This window comes from Muntiacus reevesi, chromosome 6, assembly GCF_963930625.1.
Source record: "Muntiacus reevesi chromosome 6, mMunRee1.1, whole genome shotgun sequence".
Taxonomy (NCBI): domain Eukaryota; kingdom Metazoa; phylum Chordata; class Mammalia; order Artiodactyla; family Cervidae; genus Muntiacus; species Muntiacus reevesi.
The window spans coordinates 30,778,718-30,804,642 of record NC_089254.1 but is presented as its reverse complement, the minus strand read 5'-3'; the positions used below and the strand labels follow the sequence as shown (position 1 = coordinate 30,804,642).

At 42.3% G+C, this 25,925-nt stretch overlaps 1 protein-coding gene across 1 annotated transcript in view; it reads left to right on the top strand.

The window, feature by feature from the left end:
• Positions 1-7,586: 7,586 nt before the first annotated feature.
• The window catches only part of LOC136170672 (ATP-dependent translocase ABCB1-like), a 49,669-nt gene continuing 31,330 nt past the window's right edge, over positions 7,587-25,925 (top strand). Inside the window, 10 exon segments of the mRNA XM_065939075.1 lie at positions 7,587-7,691; positions 7,779-7,904; positions 8,011-8,214; positions 8,594-8,764; positions 10,767-10,814; positions 10,816-10,929; positions 11,990-12,166; positions 14,035-14,142; positions 17,406-17,483; positions 20,048-20,131. Of these exon segments, the coding sequence (XP_065795147.1) occupies positions 7,872-7,904; positions 8,011-8,214; positions 8,594-8,764; positions 10,767-10,814; positions 10,816-10,929; positions 11,990-12,166; positions 14,035-14,142; positions 17,406-17,483; positions 20,048-20,131 (1,017 nt within the window). The 5' untranslated portion in view covers positions 7,587-7,691; positions 7,779-7,871.

Below are 25,925 nucleotides of genomic sequence, written 5' to 3'. Positions count from 1 at the left end.
GCCACTCGGGCGGCGTAGGAACAAAACGCAGGCGCAGCTTTGTGTTCCGCGCTTTTGTGAATCACCCGAGGGCTGGAACCGCCGGGAGCCTGAGCAGCCCAGATGGAGAAAATAGCGCCAGCCCCTCCCTGCAGCGCCAGCTCCACCCCGGAGCGCGACGGAACTACCTACCTGAATAAGAATCCACCTCCGCCCACCTGTGTCAGGGCGGAAATTAGGCGCGGAAGAGACCGGCAACAGAAGCCAAATAAACAAAGGGAACCGCTTCAGAAGGGACCGGTGCAACAGATTAAAATCCCTGAAGAAAACACCGACTTCACCGGAAGGGCCTATAGATATCGAGAAGTATAAGCTGGAACGAGGAGATATCTGAAACTGAGCCGAACCCACACTGACCGAAACAACTCCAGAGAAATTCCTAGATATATTTTTTTCTTTTTTTTTTTTTAAGTAAGAGAAAAAAAAAATTTTTTTTCTTTTTTCTCTTTTATTTTCCTTTAAAATTCCCTATTACTCCCCCATTACTCCTTAACTTTCATTTTCATAAGATTTTTACGATTTTTTTTAATTAGGTAAAACAACTTTTTTTTTCTCTTTCTTTTTCTTTTTCTTCTTTTTTTTTCCTTTTCTTTTTTCTTCCTCTCTTCTATTTTCTATTTTTCTTTCTCTCATTTCTTTTAAAATCATCTAGTACTCCTCTTACTACTCCTTAATTTTCATTTTCAATACACTATCACCTTACAGGGAAAAAAAGAAGAAGAGAAGCCCTACTTTTAAACCAAACTTCATATATATTTCTAAATATATTTCTAAAAATTTTTTTTTTCTGTTTTGGTTTTTGTTTTTAATATAGTATTTTTTTTTTTAATATAGTATTTTTAAGAGTCTAACCTCTACTCTAGATTTTTAATTTTTGTTTTTCAGTATATGATATAAATTGTGAACATTTAAGAATCCAATATTCAGCTCCCATTTTTATTCAGGAATGTGTTGATTATTCTCTCCCAATCTTGACTCTCTGTTTTCTACCTCAGAACACCTCTATTTCCTCCTTTCCCCTTCTCTTCCCAATCCAATTCTGTGAATCTTTGTGGGTGTCTGGGCTACGGAGAACACTCTGGGATCAGACAACTTCGTAGATCTGTCTCTCTCCTCTTGAGTCCACCTTTTTCTCCTCCTGCTCATCTCTACCTACCTCCTCCCTCTCCCCTTCCTCATGTAACTCTGTGAACCTCTCTGGGTGTCCCTAACGGGGGAGAAACTTTTCACCATTAACCTAGAAGTTTTATTATCAGTGCTGTATGGTTGGAGAAGTCCTGAGACTACAGGAAGAATAAAACTGGAATCCAGAGGCAGGAGACTTAAGCCCAAAACCTGAGAACACCAGAAAACTCCTGACTACATGGATCTTTAAGTAATAAGTGACCGTCCAAAAGCCTCCAAACCTACACTGAAACCAACCACCACCCAAGAGCCAATAAGTTTCAGAGCAAGACATACCACGCAAATTCTCCAGCAATGCAGGAACATAGCCCTGAACGTCAACATACAGACTGCCCAAGGTCACACCTAACACATAGACCCATCTCAAAACTCATTACTGGGCACTCCATTGCTCTCCAAAGAGAAGAAATCAAGATTCACGCACCAGAACACCAACGCAAGCTTCACTAATCAGGAAACCTTGACAAGCCAATCATCTAACCCCACCCACTGGGTAAAACCTCCACAATAAAAAGGAACCACAGACCTCCAGAATACAGAAAGCCCACTCCAGACACAGCAATCTAAACAAGATGAAAAGGCAAAGAAATACCCAACAGGTAAAGGAACATGAAAAAAGTCCACCAAGTCAAACAAAAGAGGAGGAGATAGGGAATCTACCTGAAAAAAAATTTAGAATAATGATAATAAAAATGATCTAAAATCTTGAAAGCAAAATGGAGTTACAGATAAATAGCCTGGAGACAAAGATTGAAAAGATGCAAGAAATGTTTAATAAAGACCTAGAAGAAATAAAAAAGAGTCAATTAAAAATGAATAATGCAATGAATGAGATCAAAAACACTCTGGAGGGAACGAAGAGTAGAATAACGGAGACAGAAGATAGGATAAGTGAGGTAGAAGATAGAATGGTGGAAATAAATGAAGCAGAGAGGAAAAAAGAAAAAAGGATCAAAAGAAATGAGGACAACCTCAGGGACCTCTGGGACAATGTGAAACGCCCCAATATTCGAATCATAGGAGTCCCAGAAGAAAAAGACAAAAAGAAAGGCCGTGACAAAATACTCGAGGAGATAATAGCTGAAAACTTCCCTAAAATGGGGAAGGAAATAGCCACCCAAGTCCAAGAAACCCAGAGAGTCCCAAACAGGATAAACCCAAGGCGAAACACCCCAAGACACATATTAATCAAATTAACAAAGATCAAACACAAAGAACAAATACTAAAAGCAGCAAGGGAGAAGCAACAAATAACACACAAAGGGATTCTCATAAGGATAACAGCTGATCTATCAATAGAAACCCTCCAGGCCAGAAGGGAATGGCAGGACATACTGAAAGTAATGAAAGAGAACAACCTACAACCTAGATTACTGTACCCAGCAAGGATCTCATTCAGATACGAAGGAGAATTCAAATGCTTTACAGACAAGCAAAAGCTGAGAGAATTCAGCACCACCAAACCAGCTCTTCAACAAATGCTAAAGGATCTTCTCTAGACAGGAAATGCAGAAAGGTTGAATAAACGTGAACCCAAAACAACAAAGTAAATTGCAACGGGTCCACACCTATCAATAATTACCTTAAATGTAAATGGGTTGAATGCCCCAACCAAAAGACAAAGATTGGCTGAATGGATACAAAAACAAGACCCCTATATATGCTGTCTACAAGAAACCCACCTCAAAACCAGAGACACATACAGACTAAAAGTGAAGGGCTGGAAAACAATATTTCATGCAAACGGAGACCAAAAGAAAGCAGGAGTCGCAATACTCATATCAGATAAAATAGACTTTCAAATAAAGGATGTGAAAAGAGACAAAGAAGGACACTACATAATGATCAAGGGATCAATTCAAGAAGAAGATATAACAATTATATATGCTCCCAACATAGGAGCACCGCAATATGTACGGCAAACACTAACAAGTATGAAAGAGGAAATTAATAGTAACACAATAATAGTGGGAGACTTTAATACCCCACTCACAACTATGGATAGATCAACTAAACAGAAAATCAATAAGGAAACACAAACCTTAAATGATACAATGGACCAGCTAGACCTAGTTGATATCTATAGGACATTTCACCCCAAAACAATCAACTTCACCTTTTTCTCAAGCGCACACGGAACCTTCTCCAGAATAGATCACATCCTGGGCCATAAATCTGGTCTTGGAAAATTCAAAAAAATTGAAATCATTCCAGTCATCTTTTCTGACCACAGTGCAGTAAGATTAGATCTCAATTACAGGAAAAAAATTGTTAAAAATTCAAACATATGGAGGCTAAACAACACGCTTCTGAATAACCAACAAATCATAGAAGAAATCAAAAAAGAAATCAAAATATGTATAGAAACGAATGAAAATGAAAGCACAACAACCCAAAACCTATGGGACACTGTAAAAGCAGTGCTAAGGGGAAGATTCATAGCATTACAGGCTTACATCAAGAAACAAGAAAAAAGCCAAATAAATAACCTAACTCTACACCTAAAGCAATTAGAGAAGGAAGAAATGAAGAACCCCAGGGTTAGCAGAAGGAAAGAAATCTTAAAAATTAGGGCAGAAATAAATGCAAAAGAAACTAAAGAGACCATAGCAAAAATCAACAAAGTTAAAAGCTGGTTTTTTGAAAAAATAAACAAAATTGACAAACCATTAGCAAGACTCATTAAGAAACAAAGAGAAAAGAACCAAATTAACAAAATAAGAAATGAAAAGGGTGAGATCACAACAGACAACACTGAAATCTACTACCAGCAGCTCTATGCCAATAAAATGGACAACTTGGATGAAATGAACAAATTCTTAGAAAAGTATAACTTTCCAAAACTGAACCAGGAAGAAATAGAAGATCTTAACAGAACCATCACAAGCAAGGAAATCGAAACTGTAATCAAAAATCTTCCAGCAAACAAAAGCCCAGGACCAGATGGCTTCACAGCTGAATTCCAGCAAAAATTTAGAGAAGAGCTAACACCTATCTTACTCAAACTCTTCCAGAAAATTGCAGATGAAGGCAAACTTCCAAACTCATTCTATGAGGCCACCATCACCCTAATTCCAAAACCAGACAAAGATGCCACAAAAAAAGAAAACTACAGGCCAATATCACTGATGAACATAGATGCAAAAATCCTTAACAAAATTCTAGCAAACAGAATCCAACAACATATTAAAAAAATCATACACCATGACCAAGTGGGCTTTATCTCAGGAATGCAAGGATTCTTTAATATCCGCAAATCGATCAACGTAATACACCACATTAACAAATTGGAAGTTAAAAACCATATGATTATCTCAATAGATGCAGAGAAAGCCTTTGACAAATTTCAACACTCATTTATAATTAAAACTCTCCAGAAAGCAGGAATAGAAGGAACATACCTCAACATAATAAAAGCCATATATGACAAACCCACAGCAAGCATCACCCTCAATGGTGAAAAATTGAAAGCATTTCCTCTGAAATCAGGAACAAGACAAGGATGCCCACTCTCACCACTACTATTCAACATAGTGTTGGAAGTTTTGGCCACAGCAATCAGAGCAGAAAAAGAAATAAAAGGAATCCAGATAGGAAAAGAAGAAGTGAAACTCTCGCTGTTTGCAGATGACATGATCCTCTACATAGAAACCCTAAAGACTCTTCCAGAAAATTACTAGAGCTAATCAATGAATATAGTAAAATTGCAGGATATAAAATTAACACACAGAAATCCCTTGCATTCCTATATACTAACAATGAAAAAACAGAAAGAGAAATTAAGGAAACAATACCATTCACCATTGCAACAAAAAGAATAAAATACTTAGGAGTATATCTACCTAAAGAAACAAAAGACCTATACATAGAAAACTATAAAACACTGATGAAAGAAATCAAAGAGGACACAAACAGATGGAGAAACATACCGTGTTCATGGATTGGAGGAATCAATATTGTCAAAATGACTATTCTACCCAAAGCAATCTATAGATTCAATGCAATCCCTATCAAGCTACCAACGGTATTTTTCACAGAACTAGAACAAATAATTTCACAATTTGTATGGAAATACAAAAAACCTCGAATAGCCAAAGTAATCTTGAGAAAGAAGAATGGAACTGGAGGAATCAACCTGCCTGACTTCAGACTCTACTACAAAGCCACAGTCATCAAGACAGTATAGTACTGGCACAAAGACAGAAATATAGATCAATGGAACAGAATAGAAAGCCCAGAGATAAATCCACGAACCTATGGCCTCCTTATCTTTGACAAAGGAGGCAAGGATATACAATGGAAAAAAGACAATCTCTTTAACAAGTGGTGCTGGGAAAACTGGTCAACCACTTGTAAAAGAATGAAACTAGAACACTTTCTAACACCATACACAAAAATAAACTCAAAATGGATTAAAGATCTAAATGTAAGACCAGAAACTATAAAACTCCTAGAGGAGAACATAGGCAAAACACTCTCTGACATAAATCACAGCAAGATCCTCTATGACCCACCTCCCAGAATATTGGAAATAAAAGCAAAAATAAACAAATGGGACCTAATGAAACTTAAAAGCTTTTGCACAACAAAGGAAACTATAAGTAAGGTGAAAAGACAGCCCTCAGATTGGGAGAAAATAATAGCAAATGAGGAAACAGACAAAGGATTAATCTCAAAAATATACAAGCAACTCCTGAAGCTCAATTCCAGAAAAATAAATGACCCAATCAAAAAATGGGCCAAAGAACTAAACAGACATTTCTCCAAAGAAGACATACAGATGGCTAACAAACACATCACTCATTATCAGAGAAAAGATGCTCCACATCACTCATTATCAGAGAAATGCAAATCAAAACCACAATGAGGTACCATTACACGCCAGTCAGGATGGCTGCTATCCAAAAGTCTACAAGCAATAAATGCTGGAGAGGGTGTGGAGAAAAGGGAACCCTCTTACACTGTTGGTGGGAATGCAAACTAGTACAGCCACTATGGAAAACAGTGTGGAGATTTCTTAAAAAACTGGAAATAGAACTGCCATATGACCCAGCAATACCACTTCTGGGCATACACACTGAGGAAACCAGATCTGAAAGAGACACGTGCACCCCAATGTTCATCGCAGCACTGTTTATAATAGCCAGGACATGGAAGCAACCTAGATGCCCGTCAGCAGACGAATGGATAAGGAAGCTGTGGTACATATACACCATGGAATATTACTCAGCCGTTAAAAAGAATTCATTTGAATCAGTTCTCATGAGATGGATGAAACTGGAACCCATTATACAGAGTGAGGTGAGCCAGAAAGATAAAGAACATTACAGTATACTAACACATATATACGGAATTTAGAAAGATGGTAGCGATGGCCCTATATGCAGGGCAGAAGAAGAGACGCAGAAGTACAGAACAGACTTTTGAACTCTGTGGGAGAAGGGGAGGGTGGGATGTTTCGAAAGAACAGCATGTATATTATCTGTGGTGAAACAGACCACCAGCCCAGGTGGGAGGCATGAGTCAAGTGCTCGGGCCTGTTGGGCTGGGAAGATCCAGAGGAATCGGGTGGAGAGGGAAGTGGGATGGGAGACTGGGATGGGGAATTCGTGTAACTCTATGGCTGATTCATATCAATGTATGACAAAACCCACTTAAAAATTAAAAAAATAATAATAAATTTTAAAAAAAGAAAAAATAAAAAAAAAATTAAAAATAAAAAGAAATTGAAGTCCAGACTGTTGGAGAATCACCTGAAGACATACGGCCATTTAGTGCTTAATCCAGGATTCAGACCTCAGGCTTCTGACTCTCATGATAGGGTTTATCTCCACTATACCCCGCTGATGCTCTAACCTGAAATTCTTGGCCTCTGAAGACATATGAAAGCATTCCAGTCATATAGAATTTATTATTTCACGGATCCAGTAAGATGAATTCAGCATTCTCAACTGAAGAGTACTTCAATTTTAAAATAGTTTTTATAGTCAGTATTCATATGTTATCTTGCCATGTAAAATTTTAACTAGTGATGCTAAAAGTATGAAAAAAGCATACTAAATACTAAGTAACTTGATGCTTTTGCTTCACATTCCTCAGGTCGTTTTCTGTGTATTAACTGGAGCTTTTAGTATTGGACAAGCATCTCCAAACATTGAGGCATTTGCAAATGCAAGAGGAGCAGCTTATGAAGTCTTCAAGATCATTGATAATGTAAGTCTGGGCTGGCCATTTATCTACCTGTCTAAAACAGTCCATTTCTTTATCACTTTTATTCAGCTCTCCACAAATGTAATTGAAAGTATTTATTGTAACCTAGTAGTTGCCGTAACCTTCTGACATTTTATTCTGTTTAGAAACCAAGCATCGACAGCTATTCGAAGACTGGGCACAAACCTGACAATATTAAAGGAAATCTGGAATTCAGAAATGTTCACTTCCATTACCCATCTCGAAGTGAAGTTAAGGTACAATGAAATAATTACTCGACAGTTCAACAATGTATGTAGTCCTGAAATCTGTGGTTTAAGTTTACTTCTCGTTCATTCTCATAGGTCTTGAATGGCCTCAACCTGAAGGTAGGGAGTGGGCAGACGGTGGCCCTAGTTGGGAACAGCGGCTGTGGGAAGAGCACCACCGTCCAGCTGATGCAGAGGCTGTATGACCCCACGGAGGGCATGGTGAGAGGACTCCTGTTCAACCAGATGCTGCAGCACTGACTTAGCTCAGCAGATCGCACGGCACAAATCTGTGCTACGTGCATATCACAGCTCCTTTTTATTTTAGGTCAGTATCGACGGACAGGATATCAGGACCATCAACGTAAGGTATCTGCAGGAGATTATCGGGGTGGTGAGTCAGGAGCCTGTGCTGTTTGCCACCACGATAGCCGAGAACATTCGCTATGGCCGTGAAGATGTCACCATGGATGAGATTCAGAAAGCTGTGAAGGAAGCCAACGCCTATGACTTTATCATGAAACTGCCTAATGTAAGTCCTTCTCCATCTTTGTTGTGCTGGAGGGTACCTCCAGGTGGTACCAGTGGTAAAGAACTCGCCTGCTAATGCAGGAGACATAAGAGACGATCCCTGGGTTGGGAAGATCCCTGGAGGAGGGCACGGCAACCCACTCCAGTATTCTTGCCTGGTGAATTCCATGGACAGAGGAGCCTGGTGGGCTTCAGTACACAGAGTCGCAGAGTTCAACACAACCGAAGCAACATCACACACACACACACACACACACACACACAACTGGACCATATGCCTGTGAGGTTTGGGTTGTTTATAGGATTACTTCCCATCTTACAAATCTGAGCTGAGATTGCTTATTTCGTTGTTTCATCCTCCTGTGTTCTCGGTGTTGTAGAAATTTGACACCCTGGTTGGAGAGAGAGGAGCCCAGCTGAGCGGTGGACAGAAGCAGAGAATCGCCATTGCCCGGGCCCTGGTTCGCAACCCCAAGATCCTCCTGCTGGATGAGGCCACCTCAGCGCTGGACACAGAGATTGAAGCGGTGGTTCAGGCAGCCCTGGATAAGGTGGGTGAACCTCAGTTCAATCCTAGCTGGTTTATAAGCATAAGAGCATTCCATTGTTAATTCTTCTTAATATTATTTTTAAAGAAATCTCTCCTAAAGTAATTCTTTAAGCTATTAAAACCATGAGTCCTCTCTGGATCTGTATAACTTCTATTTCTCTAGTATATTTTTAGGTAGAGATGAATAAACTTTCATTGAAAGATACTTGCACATTTTTTTACGTTAAACAGTGAGAAATATAGACTCAGATGAAAGTTGGTCTTCATTGTGATCTTAAAAACTTAGTCTTAGAGATAACCCTGATACTTAGGTTTTATGAGTTTTTACTCTTGTCAACACGAGGAAGGTTTACATTGGTTCTCAAGAGGTCAGATGCCTACCGGAGACAATGGGAAGTGAGAGACCTCTTATCTTGAGGAGCGTGCCAGAGAGTTGATGACGCTGGGAATGAAATGAAATATCCTTGACCATCAGCAGAGGTCGACCTTCCTGCAGTGCCTGAGTCCGTGTGACTCACCGGATGGACGTGATGCGTGTGCCTTGCGAGTCACTGTGCGCTTGGTCTCTGGTGTCCGAGACAGCGAGGCTCGCTCCGTGAGGACACGGCACGCGGAAACCTTTTCACTCATAAGTGCTCTGAGTTGAAGTGCTCCCAGTAGAATTAGAAGATGAACTCATTTCTGCTCCAACTCTCTCCCTCTTCCAATAACAAAACAACTCTGTTTCTCTAAACATCCTGTCAGAGAGCATAGCAGATTGTTGAAAAAGGAAAAAGAAAAAAGGTCCCTGAGAATTTTGTGGACCAAAATAGATGGAGATGCGATTGAGTCTGCTTTTCCGTCTTCACTTTGCTTATCTGTGTTTTCTTTCTATTCTACCATGTTACTATGTATTAAATTATTAATAAAATGAATTTGGAAAGGTTGCATTTAAAAATACCTTTTCCTTTTAATGCACGTTTTAGAGGGGGCATTCCACATCTCATCCTTTGAAAACATCCAAAGAATTGATCCATTATCTTCTCTGCTTTCTAGTGTTTTCCACCTAATTTTTCTGATGTGCATTTTTTTCTTCCTAGACTTTTTCTCACTTCTCTTTTTCATAGTGGTCCTTATACCTCTTTTTGCTAGCTTATTCTGAGAATTTTATTGCTAGTTCCCAGAGAGAAATATGAATAAGAAAAATTATAAGCATTGGAAAAGTTACAAAGGTTAAAGAAATCTCAGACACGTGCTGGTTATCTGGCTTTGTTCCCTATGAAAATAAAAATGAGATTGGGTGTTTAAGACATTTACTTAACTATTTAGTTTTTTCCATAATGCTTCTCCCTAGAAATAAGCATCATTTATTAAGCACTTACTGTGTACATCACAGTGCTACCTGTGCATTATTGTATATCACAACCACTCCAGAAGGTAGCATTGTATTAATATCCCATTTGATATGTGAATAAGTTGAACCTCGCACTGGTTTAAAGACTTGTATGAGATCCTGGAATTCATATAGAGCAGAACTAAGATTTGACTTCAGATCAGTGTGATGCTGAAGTCTGGCCTTTGTTGCCTCACATTTATTGTTGTCTTGGTCATCCAGATGTCTGTGAGGGAGCACAGGGTGACTTCCAGGGGGACTTGCTGCTGGCTGGCTTGCTCGGGATAGCAGCGGGCCTGTATCTGCTCCAGTTGACTGATTCCTGGGCTGTCGAGTGTTTTACCTCCGTATAAGCCCTTGATTATTACATAAACTTAGGCTAGTAGAGATTGAGTAAAATCTTAGAGGCTTACATAGTATTAATATGAGACTGTCATATTTGTGTTTACACTTATTAAAACATCATATTAAGCCATTAACAATACATGTACTGAAGCCAGAGACTGCCTCATATAGCTTACACAGTTTTGCAGTGTCCGGGGCATTGGTAGTCAGTAAATATACATTGAATTACTGAATTTTTTTCATATAATCCTTCGTGTATTCAAAAATGAGCTTTTTCTCCCTTTAGGCCAGGGAAGGCCGGACCACCATTGTGATAGCGCATCGTCTGTCCACGGGTTCGTAATGCTGATGTCATCGCGGGTCTTGATGATGGAGTCATTGTGGAGAAAGGCAGTCATGATGAGCTCATGGGGAGGAGAGGCATTTACTTCAAACTTGTCACAATGCAGGTATAGTCTGACTCTAGCATTTTCCTCCAGTATCTCAGGCATGAGCTGATTTTGCTGTATTTGGTGCTATAAATAAATGTTACTATTGATTATCTTGAGAAGAGGGAAAAAATTCTTGGGTGGGAAGCAGGGGGATTGAGGATCACACCAGGTTTTAGATATTTTTTTTCCCCTCTTGAAAGGAGAGAAATGAAGAAGGATAGAGAAAGGTGAAGTTAAAAAGGCTTAAACGTGGGCTATCCACCCTAGTACGGGCTTCGCAGGTGGCTCAGTGGTAAAGAGTCTGCCTGCCAGGCAAGAGACGTGGGCTCCATCCCCGGGTGGGGAAGCTCCCCTGCAGAAGGAAATGGCACCCACTCCAGTATTCTTGCTGGGAAAATTCCACAGACAGAGGAGCCTGGCAGGTTACAGTCCATGGGGTTGCACAAAGAGTAGGACCCGACTGAGCGACTCACCAGCAGCCGCGGCAGTATCCGCTCTAGCAGCTGCTCGCCACAGACGGCTGTTAAGCATGTTAGTGGTGGTTAATCTGAACTGAAGTGTTTGTAAGTTGAAAATGCATACCAGAGTCCAAAGACTTAGTCCAAAGAAAACTGCAAGCTATCTCAAAAAGTTTTTATACTCATAACCCACCATTAAGTGTGTTAATCTTAAATACATTTGAGTTTAGATAAAATATATAATTAAAACTAACTTTACCTATCACTTTTTTGGACATGTCTACTGAAAACATTGTGTCTCACAGTATGACTTGCACCATTATTTGTGTTGATGTCACTGGTCCAAAGCAAATCTGATTGAGCCAGAAACACTCACACAAAGGAGGTTAATAGATGAGATACTTGGAATGGATGCCATGTTGTTTCAGCATAGTTTATGAGGCTACTTATTTAATGGTTTTAATTTTCAAATATAATCACACCAAAAAAATGGCAGTTCCACTTCATCCTTTCCCATAAGGACTTAAATTACCATTTTCCTTGATACCTGCTATTGAACGATTAGATTTCATTGGTTAACTCCGCCTAACCAACTTATGCATATTTCTTGTTTATTCTAGACAAAAGGAAATGAACTTGAATTAGAAAATACCCCTGGTGAATCCCTAAGTAAAATTGATGACTTGTACACATCCTCCCAAAATTCAAGATACAGTCTAATCAGAAGAAAATCAACTCGCAGGAGTGTCCGTGGATCCCAAAGCCAGGACAGAAAGCTCAGTACAGAAGAAACTTTGGTACAGAGGAGGCTGCAGACTGATGTCTTTACCAGTGGGCTAAGGCTGGGATAGGAATGGGAGCAAGAAAGGGTTATCCAGAATTCCCTGTCCTATCCCTTATCTTGGTCCACAGGCCCAGATCTCAACATGTTAACTCTAAGGTGGAATTTATGAATGATAATTTATAGGATAAGAATTTTAGAATTAGAGCTTATAATGTAAAGAGATAATAGTGGGTCTTCAAATACAAGCATTTTTGTTCTTTCATCCTTACAAATACACTTGTCACATTGCAGATGTCAGGTGAGACTTAAATATTTATGGACTCATCCTGTATTTCTTTAAAAATGAAGGCACAATGTAACAGAATCTGTCAGCACTCTTTAAAAACAGTTACATAGCCAACAATGGATAAGGAAGTAGGAATAAGATATATTTGTTTAAAAATTGTTGTGCATACAGAAGAACTGTACATCAGTTCAATCCATTAAGATCAGTTATTTTCCTAACTAGTTTGTTGTAATATTTTGTGTTCTCCAGGATGAAAGTGTACCTCCAGTTTCCTTTTGGAGGATTCTGAAGCTGAATATAACTGAATGGCCTTATTTTGTGGTTGGTGTATTTTGCGCCATTATAAATGGAGGTCTGCAACCAACATTTTCAGTCTTACTTTCAAGGATTATAGGAGTAAATGTTTATGTTCATTTCGGGGACTTACCTGTGAGTCCTGACTAAAGAATGAACTGTTTGTATTTGTAAATTTATAAAAGCCACAACATGCATTGCACCTTCATATAACAGCTTGAAGATGTAGGAGCAGAAGTTTTATTTTGTGATAGGAAAACTGATTTTTCAAAACTCCCTTTGTCATGGCAGTTGGTTTCTGTCCTCGGGCCCTGGGAATGAGTCCCTGGAAGACAGCCATGGCACTGACCAGGCGACCGTCCCCCACCTGCATCATTGCACTCTGAGTCCCCCCCGAACGGTTCTGTGACTGGTGTTCAGAGGGTCCCCGCGTGTCCATCACTCCAGCTCAGGGGAGAGCCCCTCCCTGACTCATGTGCTTGTCGGACGGGATGGTGCTGAGCGCTTGGACCCTGTGGGATGTCCGTCCCACATAGTAAGAGGAAAACAAATGGGACAGCTTGCAAAAGATTCCGGTTGATGGATACTAGTCGCACCTGCTCTTCATGATGGCATTTTCTACCATAAAGTTACAATCTCACAAGTCAGATTTTGGCCCAGTGTGAAGGAAGATGGTTTTCTTTCCCTGTGAAATGGTTGTTCTCTGCATGCTTTTTGAGCCCAGTGCATCCTGTTCAGCTCTTTTAACCAAGGTCTCCCAGTGTGATTCTAGGTCAGCTGGCTGTAGTTCCCTACTGTCTGTCTGACAGGCCACCCTACAAAGAAGGTTGGCTGAAGAAGCCTCCTTTCTTCGGAGAGTCCTGGGCTGAATATATGAGCCCTCCTCCTGGGCTCACCAAAGCCCCATCAGCAGATGTGTCTCCAGACACCTTGGGACAGTTGGAAATGTCAACTTGTGAAACAACAGACTGCCAAACAGTGTAGTTTCCCATCAGAGGAATAAGAGAGTATTTGTCCCCAGTTCTGCTCTTGTGGGTTTGGTGCTGACTTGAAGCACCCGTTACTTCAAGAAGGAGTATGAGCAGAGAAATAATTGGGTAGATTAATGAATGAATGACAGACCTTGGCCCCTAGGGAAGGCACAATACTGCCCCATTTAAGTCTGGCCTTAGGGAAGCCTGCCTGACCTCCACATGCTAAGGCCCTCTTGACCCCAAATACTATAACTAGATGTATATCTAGTCAGACTGAATGATTTCTTCAGTGGTACTGAAAACCCTTTAAATATTTTTTTTTGCCAGATTTTCACCAGAGATGAGGATGATGAAACCAAACGACAGAATAGTAACTTGTTTTCACTGTTGTTTCTAATCCTTGGAATTATTTCTTTTATTACATTTTTCCTTCAGGTAAGTGTCTACATTTTCACTTTTTTTTTCCATTTGGAGAAATGTATCATTACCCAGCTGGGGGAATTTATTAAACATCTGTGTGATTTGCTTTTTAGTAGAGTCGCTCCTCTAGTCACTGGGCTCTTAGCAGTCAGTGTCCTTGACTTAAATCAAAGGTGTTTTCTTCCTCTGGCTTCCTCTTACACCCCAAGGGAAGGAGCCCTTGCTTCCTTCCTTCTCCCCACCTTCTCCCCTGACTGGAAATCTTCATGAAGTCAGAGGGAACAGCGAGTATCTGATCTAACACAATGATTAGAAGTAAAAGCAGGGGTCTTAAAAATGGGATCTAGGGGAGCTGTGGACACATGTTTGGATATGTAAGTACTGCCATCCAGTTCTGATACTCGAGTATCTCCCAGTGTTCTAAAAGCAAGGACAAACCTTAGAGCCCCACAAGCCAGTCATGCTGATTTTAAAAATATTTGAAGAGTTTGTCATTCTTTTCCTGAAGAAGAAGGAACCTTTGTAATGATAGAAGAATGTCAGTCTTCAAACAAAAACTGTAGTAAGCATACGTAAAGTATCAGATTTTACAGATTGCAGATCATTTGGCTGGAATGAAATTGCCAGGAGTTTAAGCACTCTAGAAGCTCCGCATGGTAAGGCAGTATGGGCTTTGGTGTTAGGTGTAGGGTCAGGTATGAGTTGCACCAGTTCCTAATTTTGTGTCCTTCAGCAAGTAAATAGCTTAAACTGTGTAAGCCTCAGTTCCCTCTTCTGTTAAAATGGGGATAATGGTAGCTGACTCTTGGTGATGAAAAGAGGTAAGTTACTAGTTGTGTGTGAGATGATTATAAACATATTCACTTATTAAATGAATGAGTGGTTGCTGCCGCTGCCCCTGCTAAGTCGCTTCAGTCGTGTCTGACTCTGTGCGACCCCATAGATGGCAGCCCACCAGGCTCCTCTGTCCCCGGGGTTCTCCAGGCAAGAATACTGGAGTGGGTTGCCATTTCCTTCTTCAATGCATGCATGCATGCTAAGTCGCGTTAGTCGTGTCTGACTCTGTGTGACCCTATGGACAGCAGCCCACCAGGCTCCTCTGTCCCCAGGGTTCTCCAGGCAAGAATACTGGAGTAGGTCGCCATTTCCTTCTCCAGAATGAGTGGTTAGTCACATATAATTTTTTAAGATAGAACTCTCAATAGATCTCTTTATTTTGCATGGTGTGAGCATGTTTATATATTTTGCATAGACAGGACACTTTTCTGGACATGATAGGAGATCTCAAACCCTGGACTCTTTTGTTACTGAGTCCTTCAAGTCTCTTTGGGGAATCTGATCATACTAGAACAAATGTGACACTCTAACTTGTATACAGGATTGTCGTACCAAGTATTAATGCCAGAGAAGTTGGGAGAATGTAGAGCTTGCTGAGGGTGCAGTTGGTTAAGGAGCTTGGAGCGGGATAGGCTTTGAGTTGGAAATCTGAGTGGGTGACGCAAAGGCAGTTAAGGCGGTACCTTGGTCACACAGTGATCCCCAGGAGAGTGGAGCCTGACTTGCCTGGCAAACCCAGGTGAGAACAAAGGCTGTGAACTCAGGACCTCAGAGGTGCAGAGGTTGCACTGTCCAGCAGTGGGATCAGAACATGGTGTTAGATGGTGTTGGCCCCTCATTTAGAAAAGCAAGGAAGGAGCTCACTGGGGAATTACAGCCCAGGCTGTGGGTGCTCATTCTGGTTAAGGTTCTCTTAGATGCACATCAGATTCCAAGTCTGCCGCCTTAGAACTGTAGCCTCTGGCCACTTCCCAGCCCCCCTCAACCTCCATTTCTTCTGTAAAGTGGTAATTATAGGTCTGTCCTGTGGACTTGTAGAGATAACGTTCCTGACGTACTTATCAATGGCTAGTTCTCAGCCAAATGACAAGAGTAGTATTCTCATAGTGGGCAGGACAGTTCAGGTTTCATTCAGTTTAGCAAGCGGAAACCTCCATCTGGTCGTTTCCTAGTCAAGTTAATCGCTTTGGTAACTGCAGGCTTCAGCTCAGTTAATCCAGGGTCTCTGTCTCCCCCCCGTCCCTGGCTTGGTGTGTATTAGCAGAGAGGGTACGCGGCATTGCAGCCCCGAGTGGGGGCGCTGGTCTGTGGCCCCCCCACCCCCGCTTCACACAGGTGACCGGAGGGGCTGCTGGCCTGCAGTTACACGGTCCCGCCTGTCTGTGCCCCTTGATCAGGACCATGAGGGAGAGTTCACTTTCTCTTCACTTGGGCTCTTTGCCTGTGTTTCTTCTCTCTCTCTCTCTCTCCCTGTCTCTCTCTGTCTCTCTCTCGATGTCCAGCCTCCCACCTGCGAGTGTGGAGGAGCTACGGTTGCCTTCTGTCGTGTCTCAGATGCTGCAGGAGAGCTCTGGGCTCTTCCTAGGGCTTCCCTTCTTCTAATGCACCACCCGGACATTTCCATTCTGCTCTCCCTGGACCATTGTGTGGCAGGCTCCTTGTGTGAACTTCCCCTTCCCGGAGCTCCAGACAGAAAGTGACTCAGTGCCTCTGTCTGGCCCTGTATATCCCCAAGCTCCCGGACGAGGGTCTGTCCCCCTTCCTCCCCAGATGTGGCCCAGCATGGCCATACAGTCACACCTTACTCTTCTCTCCTGCCAGGTCATATCGTTGGGGAAAGGGGGAGATCTGTGCAGAAAACTCTCTCTCCAGTAAGCCTTCCTTTCCAACCTATTTCTCTCCTAGACTTTGGCTTTTCTTTTAACTTGGAAACAAAGAATTTGATATCTTTGTTCTCTGCATCTTTTATGGCTGGAGCGGCTGCTTTGAGTGACATGTCTCGAACCCCCCACAACCCCCCATTCACTCTCAAAAATTTCCTGCTTGGGATGATTCATAATATAAACCCCTGGGTTAGAGTCGAATTCCCCTTGCCTTGGGAAGAACTCCCCAGCTTCCTGAGGGACAGACCCTGGTTCCTGAGAGAGAGGAGTGGGAGTGGGGAAGGAGACAGAAGAACCACTTGCCTGTAGATCCGCGATGGGCCCGCCCGCTGGCTGGGGAGCAGCAGCGTCGATTTCAAAACCAGATCCTCCCACCCCTGCTGGTGGTGTGGCCACGCGCATGGTATGCTGTTTGAGAAGCAGCCGCCAAGCCCTGAAATCGGGCTTTCTGACTTCGGTGTCCCGCCTCGGCACTGACCCCAAGGCCCTTTCCTGTGGCGTCATCGGCGGCCAGGTCCCTGCCCCGTCCCAGCCCCTGTGGCGTGTCTGTCTTCACAGGGCTTCACGTTCGGCAAGGCGGGAGAGATCCTCACCAGGCGGCTGCGGTACATGGTGTTCAGGTCCATGCTGAGACAGGTGTGTGTCGGGGCGGTGCGCGGGAGGGCGCCCTGTGCCCTGTGGGGAGGCGGCGGGCTTGCTGTCGGGTGACAGAGGGAGCCCCTGGGTGCTCTGCTGGGGATGCGCGCGGGGCCGGGGTGCCTGCCAGACAGGTGGCGTCTCCACGGCAGGTTCACCTGCACCCTCCGTCGCAGCAGCTGTAGGCAGAGGAGATGGAAGCGATCTTCCGTGCCCCCACATCCCTTTCCTCTCTTTCCTTCCCTCTCTCCCCGGGAGACGCATGATGCTCGTGTTTATTCCTGCCAAGAAGTGCCCTCTGAACCCTTTCTCTCCCCAGATCAAAGGCGTCCCCGTGGCCACTTCCTGCTGCTTGGTTTCTTTGCTGGGGCTTGACTGATAGACTCATTCAGGCTGCGGTGTCACAGCCGATAATGACTCAGGTCTCACGCCGGGCACCTTCCAGACCCTGACAACACATGGCTGTGAATGCTTTCTTAGGGGAAGGGGGAGGGGGGTTCCAGACGTGTCACTCAAAGCGGATCAGTTCAAAGGGGAAGGTGTCTTTAACAGTCACGCACATTTTACCTGTGACTTTGTAACTTTCCATTTTAAAATCACTGATACAGTGATGCTTCAGAAGAATGCCTCAGAGATAACTGGGGGCATGGGGCGGGATTTGAACCCTGGCTCATAAGCATGGTGACCCCCTGCCACTTAAAACCAAGACATGATCATGGGGATTGCTGGCTTGGGACTGACAGCCAGGACCAAGTCCAGTGAGTGAGAGAGCCCTGTTTGGTGTAGGGCCTCTTGTCAGGGTTTTCAGTCAGAAAGTATTTATAACAGATCCGAATTAGACTCAGGGCCTGGACCCAGGGCTAAATGCCCCATTCCCCTGCCAGGCCATAGGCCAACTCCTGGGCCCCTTATACTTTGGAAGCTGAGTTGAGGATTTGTGTCATACTCTCTCTGCAAATAATTCAGTCCAGCCATCATGCATTAAGCACCTTCTGCTTACAAGGCATAATACTAGGTGTTGTAAAGGTCTTCAAGTCAGAGTGGTGCCTGTATATATGGCAGTTATGTTCCAGTGGGGGAGACTCTTAAGCACTTAACAGTTTTAAAAAAGCAAATGGATATGTACTATAATAAATTATAATGCGTTATAATTAGTTTTTTCTTGAATATTTGATAAAGCTGCTTTAACTGCAAATCACAGTTGAGATAACGTCTTAGGACCTTAAGTTATTTTTGTAACAGACACAAACTGAGACTTCAAACTCACAATATTTTTAGTATTTTTGTATTTAAAAGTGTAAGTGGTTTTATAAAGAAAATTCTGTTTTATATTGAACTTTAGGTTTCTTTGATTATTTTTTTTAAACCCAATTCATTTATTCAGCTATAAACCATAGTCAACTGTTTATTTGACTTCTCTCTTTGAATGTCTATTGAGAATTTCACACCAAATGTCTCCAAAACTGAGCTTTGGACACCCCTCCCACCCTTTGCCGAAGGACTTACTCCTTACCTAGAGCTCCCCAATATCAATAAACGGCACCTCCATTCTGCCAGTTGCTCAGGTAAAACTCCCAGGAGTTGTCCTTGTCCCCTCTTCTTTGTCCGATATTACAACAGCCTCCTAACCCGTCTCACTGCCTCCATCCTTATCCTAGTCCACTAGCTTCATTGCCCAAGAACCAGAAGCATTCTTCCAAGATAAAAGTTAAATCACATCCCTCTGCTTAAAAGCTGCTGAAAGCTGCCCATATCTCTCAGGGTAAAATCTGGGTTTGTTTTTTTTTGTCCATGTGATACAGCTTGTAGGATCTTAGTTCCCTGACCAGGGATTGAATCTGACCCTCAGCAGTGAAAGCGTGGAGTCTTAGCCACTGGACCACTAGGGAATTCCCCAAATCTGGAATCTTTGCATTTGCCAATAAAGTCACAAACTCTGCCCCCATGACCTCCCCAGACCTCGTCTCCTAGAGCTTCACCCCATACGTTTACATGGAGGTGCTTTTAAGGCTGGTGACGACCTTTACGCTTTCTTGCTTGTATGTGAGCGGATCAAAAATGCCTCTGCCTCGGGGCTTTTGCACATGCTGTTCCTTCCTTGTGCAGATACGCTCATCCCTGTCTGTACTCAGGTCTCTGCTCAATGTCCCCTGAGCAAGGCCTTCTCTCTCACCTCCCTATAGCATGCTGCCTCCCCCCACTCTTTTTCCTTCTCACCCCATTCTGGTTTTCTTCCTAGCATATATTACCCCTTGGCATGCTGTATGTTAATTTGTGGCTTCTGTCCCTGGAATCTGGGCTTCAGGAAAGCAGGAACTCTGTCATTTTTGTTCAGTGTTGAATAGGTCCAACACGTAGCAATTATGTTTGGAACAGAGCAGGCACTCAAAAAACTTTTTTTGTGAAATGATCTCTTTATGACTTTATTAAGTCCCTTTCTTATCTATTCAGTGTCAAGTCCTGAGTGCTTAATGTAGGAGAATAAGGGCACCGTGTCAGTGCTCTTGAGCTGAAAGTCTCATTCGTCAGGCTTTAAGATAATGAAATCAGTTTCTCTGCCACAGGATGTGAGCTGGTTCGATGACCCTAAAAACACCACGGGAGCATTGACGACCAGACTTGCCAATGACGCCGCTCAAGTTAAAGGGGTATGACAGCCTCCTTTCTGCTGTGATTGTCCTAATGGGCCATTTAGAATTTGAGCATGAAACTAATTCTCTCCCTATAGTTAATTCTCATCATCATTTAGAAAATGTCAAACCTTTAACCTATGCAATATATCATGTGCCTTATGGAAAAAATATTATCTTTTTAAATATCATATGCTGTATCACTATAACAGTGATAACTTTTGAGCTTTGTTTGTTATTTTCCATCTTACTCATGCTATTATCTAAATACATGTAGAAGGATAATTATTTAAAAAGAAAGTATTTATCAGTGTATCATGCAAGCCCAGTCTTTTTTTTTTTTTTAATCTTTTCAGTCTGTTTTAATGCTTTGCAAATCCCGAGAAAATGTTAAGCGCTACTGAAAAAAAGCGTGTGCGGTTGCTGTAAGAAAGTTTAGGGGCACTGAATTCAGAGGGGAGGGAAGAATATCTGGACAAAGGTTGAAAGAAATGAAAAGAGTATGAAAAAATTAAAACAAAGTAAAAGGAACAATTCTATCAGACTATAAAGCTTAAATTCTGCTACTGCATGAACCTCTGTAATTAATATAACTAGAAACTATTAAGCCAGCAGGTTTTGATTGGTGGGTAAAGAGACAGTTTCTTCCTTAACTGCACCATGTGTGAAGCTAAGTTGCTTCAGTCGTGTCTGAGTCTTTGCAACCCTACGGACTGTAGCCCGCCAGGCTCCTCTGTCCATGAGGATTCTCCAGGCAAGAATACTGAGTGGCTTCCGTGCCCTCCCCCAGAGGATCTTCCTGACCCAGGGATTGAACTCACGTCTCTCATGTCTCCTGCATTGGCAGGCAGGTTCTTTACCACCAGCGCCACCTGGTCTGTTTGTGAGAAAAATCTACAGGATGATGTGGAATTTGGGCGGGGGAAGCATGTGATCTCTGCCATGGCTTTACCTCCCTTGAACCATATCAGTCTTTAGCTTTTAATCTTTCTGTAAGAGTACTGTGATTACATTTCTTCCAACTAATACATGGGACTTCTGTAAGAATAAATTCAGTTATGAATGTGGAAGCAATACAGAGTTATAAAATCACAATGAAATGTTAGGCATTGTTATTTTAACACAGATCTCTGCTTAAAGCAAACACATCAACAGAAATTGAGGTCTGGGTCCAACTGTACAGAGTCTAACAGAACAGAAGGTAAACATCACTTGAGATAACTTTGAACTTCCTAGACAGACAGCAATCGTGCCCTTATGAAGTCCTCACAGGCTGTCAGGTTGCCGTAAGTGCTGTGAGAGAAATGGCTGCAGGGCACGCCGTTAGGGCACGGTAGGGAAGGACGGCCTCAGTCTCAGTGATGTGGTGACGGACTCAAGAGGCGTGAAGGAAGGAAAGATGCCGGCCCTGTGGGTGTCTAGAGTGGCGTGTTCTCTAGCAGAAGGATCAGCAAGGGCAAAGCCCCTGAGGCTCCTGGAGCCTCTATTTCCACAACTGATCCTACAACAGTGAGAAAGATAGTGTGACTGGGAAGAAAAGGAGTGAAAGGAAATGTCATAAGCTGAGATCAACAGCATATCTGAAATTATATGAGAAAGCATTGTAGAGCTTTGAACATAGTAGGTACATGATCTGAAATTTTTGAAGACTGCTGTGTGATAGGCTAAAGGGGCCAGGGAGAGGCAGGGGGATCGTTGCAGTAATCCAGGGGGAGGGAAGATAGTGTTTTAGACTAGGATAGTCACAGAGAACGTGATGACAAAATCAGATTGGATATAGTTTGAAGAAAAAGCCAACAGAATTTGTTGAGTGGCTGAATGTGGTTATGAGATATACGAGAAAGGAGATTTAAGGATGACTCCAAAATTTTGGATCTGCACAACTGAAGAAATGGAATTACTTTTTAATGAAACCAGGAAACCTGTGAAAAGAGTTATGTTTGGGACATGGTGCATGTGAGATGCCCACAGTAGATGGGAGACATCCTGATGGCAAATAGGTTTGCAAGTCTGGAGGTTAGCAGAGACGTCTAGAGATAAACATTAGGAGATTTTTCAGCCCGTGGGTGGCTTTTAAAGCCACGAGTCAGGAGGAGATAGCCAAGGGAGCAAGAGTGGATAGAGAATAGTGTGAGCACAGCTACGAGGATGACCCAGCGAAGAAGACAAGGATACTTGGCTGTTGAGGGAGATGGGCAGTATCCTAGAACAACATGAGGAAGCATTTTAAGGAGAGAGCAGTCTAGGTTCTCAAATCCTGCTGATAAGCATGCAAGGCAAGCATACATTGTACAGTGCTGTAGCCATGTGGAAGTGCTCATGGTTCAAACAAGACCTGTTTCCATGGTGTGACGGGAATGAAAGTCTGATGGGAATGAATTTAAGACAAAGAGGGAAAGAGGAATAGGACACAGTTGGACAAATCATCATAAGACTTTCTGGTAAGTGGGGCAGGGAAATGGAGTGGTAGGTGGAAGAAGATGTAAAGTATTACTGTATTTTATTTTTAATTTAAGCTAGCATAAGGTGATAGCTGATTCACATTGTAGAGTAGAAATGAACACAACATTGTGAAGCAGTTATCCTCCAGTTGGAAAAAAAGAGACTAAAATTTCATAAATGCAAATACCCATAACTTTCAAAATAAAATATAGAGTGGCAATAAATAAATAAATTAGCGTGAGAATCTGTCCACAAGCTTGGGGTTAATCCGTTGTGCTGTCTCCTTAGGAGGGCAATTCCTGGGGATAATGACCTCTGGGGACAAATTGTGTGCTGAAGTTTCCTAGAGCCAGTATTCCCTAGCTAAACTTTGCTTCCGTAACTTCAGTATCTCTTTCACAGAGACGTTGCCATGTGTGTTCAGGTACTTCCCACCGACACACACGCTCCACATCCCGTCTGGTGTGGAGGACTCATCCTGGGGGAAGCCCGCTAATTCGGTCCCTTGCAGCCGAATGTTGAGCAGATGCTGCTTGGATGCTGTGCTGACGGTCAGACCTTCATAAATTCCTCTGGAATCAGGCCGTTCCTGTATTTGTAAAATTGTGCTCAGTCCTCCCCCTCTGCAGCATTGTTGGCGGGGCCCTTGGCCACATCCTGGAGCTCCATTCTGTCTTAAGTGCCTGTTGGGGTCAGCCGTCTGCTTCTCACTTGTTTCCTCAAATGTGTCCCAAACTCCCACTGTCACGGCTGCAGTAGCAGGAGCCACTCTGAGTCAGAACTGTTCTCCAGAGTGTAAAGCAGTGGCTGGGAGACCAGGGAAGAGGAGGCAAGAAGATAGGGGAGCTTCACCAGAACCAGGGAAGCTCAGAATAGCTGTTGTCACAAATTGGCTGAGAGAGGGCAGTTGAATCCCCTCCATGCCACCAACTGACCTGCTTACGATGGTGGGTAAGTGTGTTGTATATCTATAAATTTACACACATACAGACACACATGGGGCTCCCCAGGTGGCCCAAGTGGCAAACAATCTGCCTTCTGTGTAGGAGATGCGAGGGGTACGGGTTTGATCCCTGGATCGGGAAGATCCATTGGAGGAGGAAATGGCAGCCCACTCCAATTTTCTTGCCTAGAAAAGTCCATGGAAAGAGGAGCCCATCGGGCTATAGTCCATGGGATTGCAAAGAATTGGACAAGACTGAGCATGCTCGAATACAGAATACGTATATACATATACATGTGTGTATCTATTTTGCAGTAGGAAGTAGTATATTTTATAATATATGTAAGTATATAATATATAAGTATATAATTTATAATATATATATAAATATGTTAGGCAAGCAATGCTGTCAAAAATCATTGCCACATAAAACAGGGCAAACTCAAGTCTGTGTGTATGTAGTTAGTGATGATATTTACCTAATTTTTTCATATTTAACTTCACCATCAATGATTTTCTCCAGGGTATTGATATTTTTGAGTAAGTAGCTTGCTTAATCCTGCTAATCATAAATCAGAAGAAAACTTTTATTTTCTTTCAAAAATCTCAATATTTTGCCTACGAAATGGTGGGCTGTTTAATTTTCATAGAAGGGTTAGAATTTTGAGGGGAAAAAAAAGCAAATAAGAGTCATATAGAAGTCAAAAGAAGCTATATATTTTAGAAAAAAAATTTCTGGAGAAGGGGGTTGAGAGAAAGATGAAATGTTCTTAATTTCAAAAGGAGGTTTGGGAAATAGGCTTTTTTTTCCCCCTAGTAAACTCACATATTTTAAAATTGGGTTTCAAGAGATATGATGGTGCTCTGAAGAGGAAATAAATAGCAGGAGAGAGAGAAACAGGAAAAGGTGGGTAGAAAAATGTGATAATATAGTGGGGTGGAGAGATTTTGAGGAGAGACTTTGTGAGTTTCAGAAATATATATTAAAGCGTTTTTGTCCTAACTTTGCTTCACTCTTGGGCTCTGGCTTTAGAATGTTACCTACCCTCCTCCTCATTGTTGAAATGAAAAGTTTCTGGCTTCTAGTAATCTATGCTCTCCCATGGAGTGTTCTGGAGACTTTTTCTGTATGAGGAATAGATATTGGGACAGTGAATGTGTCATTAGAATAAAGAACAGTAACCAGTGCAGTGTCACCAGTAGCATTTAATCACACTATGCCAAGGGGCTTACTTCCGCACCAGCTTAAGGTTCTAGGTTTTTTGCATCATCTTTCATGTACATTAAAGAAGCATCTTTGATCCATTTTACTTATTTCTGTGGCCTTGGCTGCCATCCTCAGTGAAACATTTATGTGTATGGAAGCTTAGATACTGGAGTAATTTGCTGTGAACTTGGGGGATGTTCTGGGTGCTTCTTTCAGTTGGGTGCTGTGGGAAATGAGTTCTGAGTAGGGCTGGTAGATACTGAAAAAGGAACAGTCTCCATCTTGCCTGCGCCAGAGACTCTTTTCAGATTATAATCCTTGACTTTGAAATTGAAAATGTACAAATACATAGCTGATTTGAAAGGCCACTCCACTCTGACTTATGCCAGATATGGCTGAATCTACCTTTATGTAAGTTCAGTGATGGCATCAGATAAAAAATAAATGTTCTGTTATATATGCCATTTTTTGCAGACCTGGTGCAATTCCTTGATAAGGAATTTAATTACAGAGCTATTGGTAGTTTTTTAATACTGTTTCCCCCTAGTTACTGATTTGGTGTTTACCAACATAAGTTTCGAATGATTTCAGAAGGTTGACATTGAGGCAGGGTGCTTGGAAAGAATTCTGTCTTAAAACTCAGGGCCGCCAGAAGCTTTGGTTATTATTCAGTGTATCCAGTCATTTTGGGGTTGGGAATATATTGACCAGGACCCCAGAGGTGGGAATGACCATTCTAGACTGGTCTCCATCATTAATCTTTCCCTGAGAATGGCCCCACTCAGGCAGAGGAAATTTGGAGAGTTGATAAGACATGGGCCAGAGCAGGAATTTGGAAAGGCTTGAGGTTGTGGGGTGTTTCCAGGGTAAGGGAGAGAGGTGTAGAGTAGTGAAGCAAACTGACTTTGTATTTTGACTTCTGACTTTTCAGTTGGAAATAACTGAATGCTTCTGACAGTTATGCTTCAGGCTCCTTCTGGCATGTAAACTGAAGGTTCTGATCCCTGCTTAGTATCGTAAATTTAAATTCCATAACATTCAGTTCTGTGTATTTTTTCTGAATACAGTCTTTCTAGTTCTAGCTCAGTCATGTCCAACTCTTTCGTGACCCCATGGACTGTAGCTTACCAGGCTCCTCTGTTCATGGGATTCTCCAGGCAAGGATAGTGGAACGGGTTGCCATTTCCTGCTCCAGGGCATCTTCCCGACCCAGGGATGAA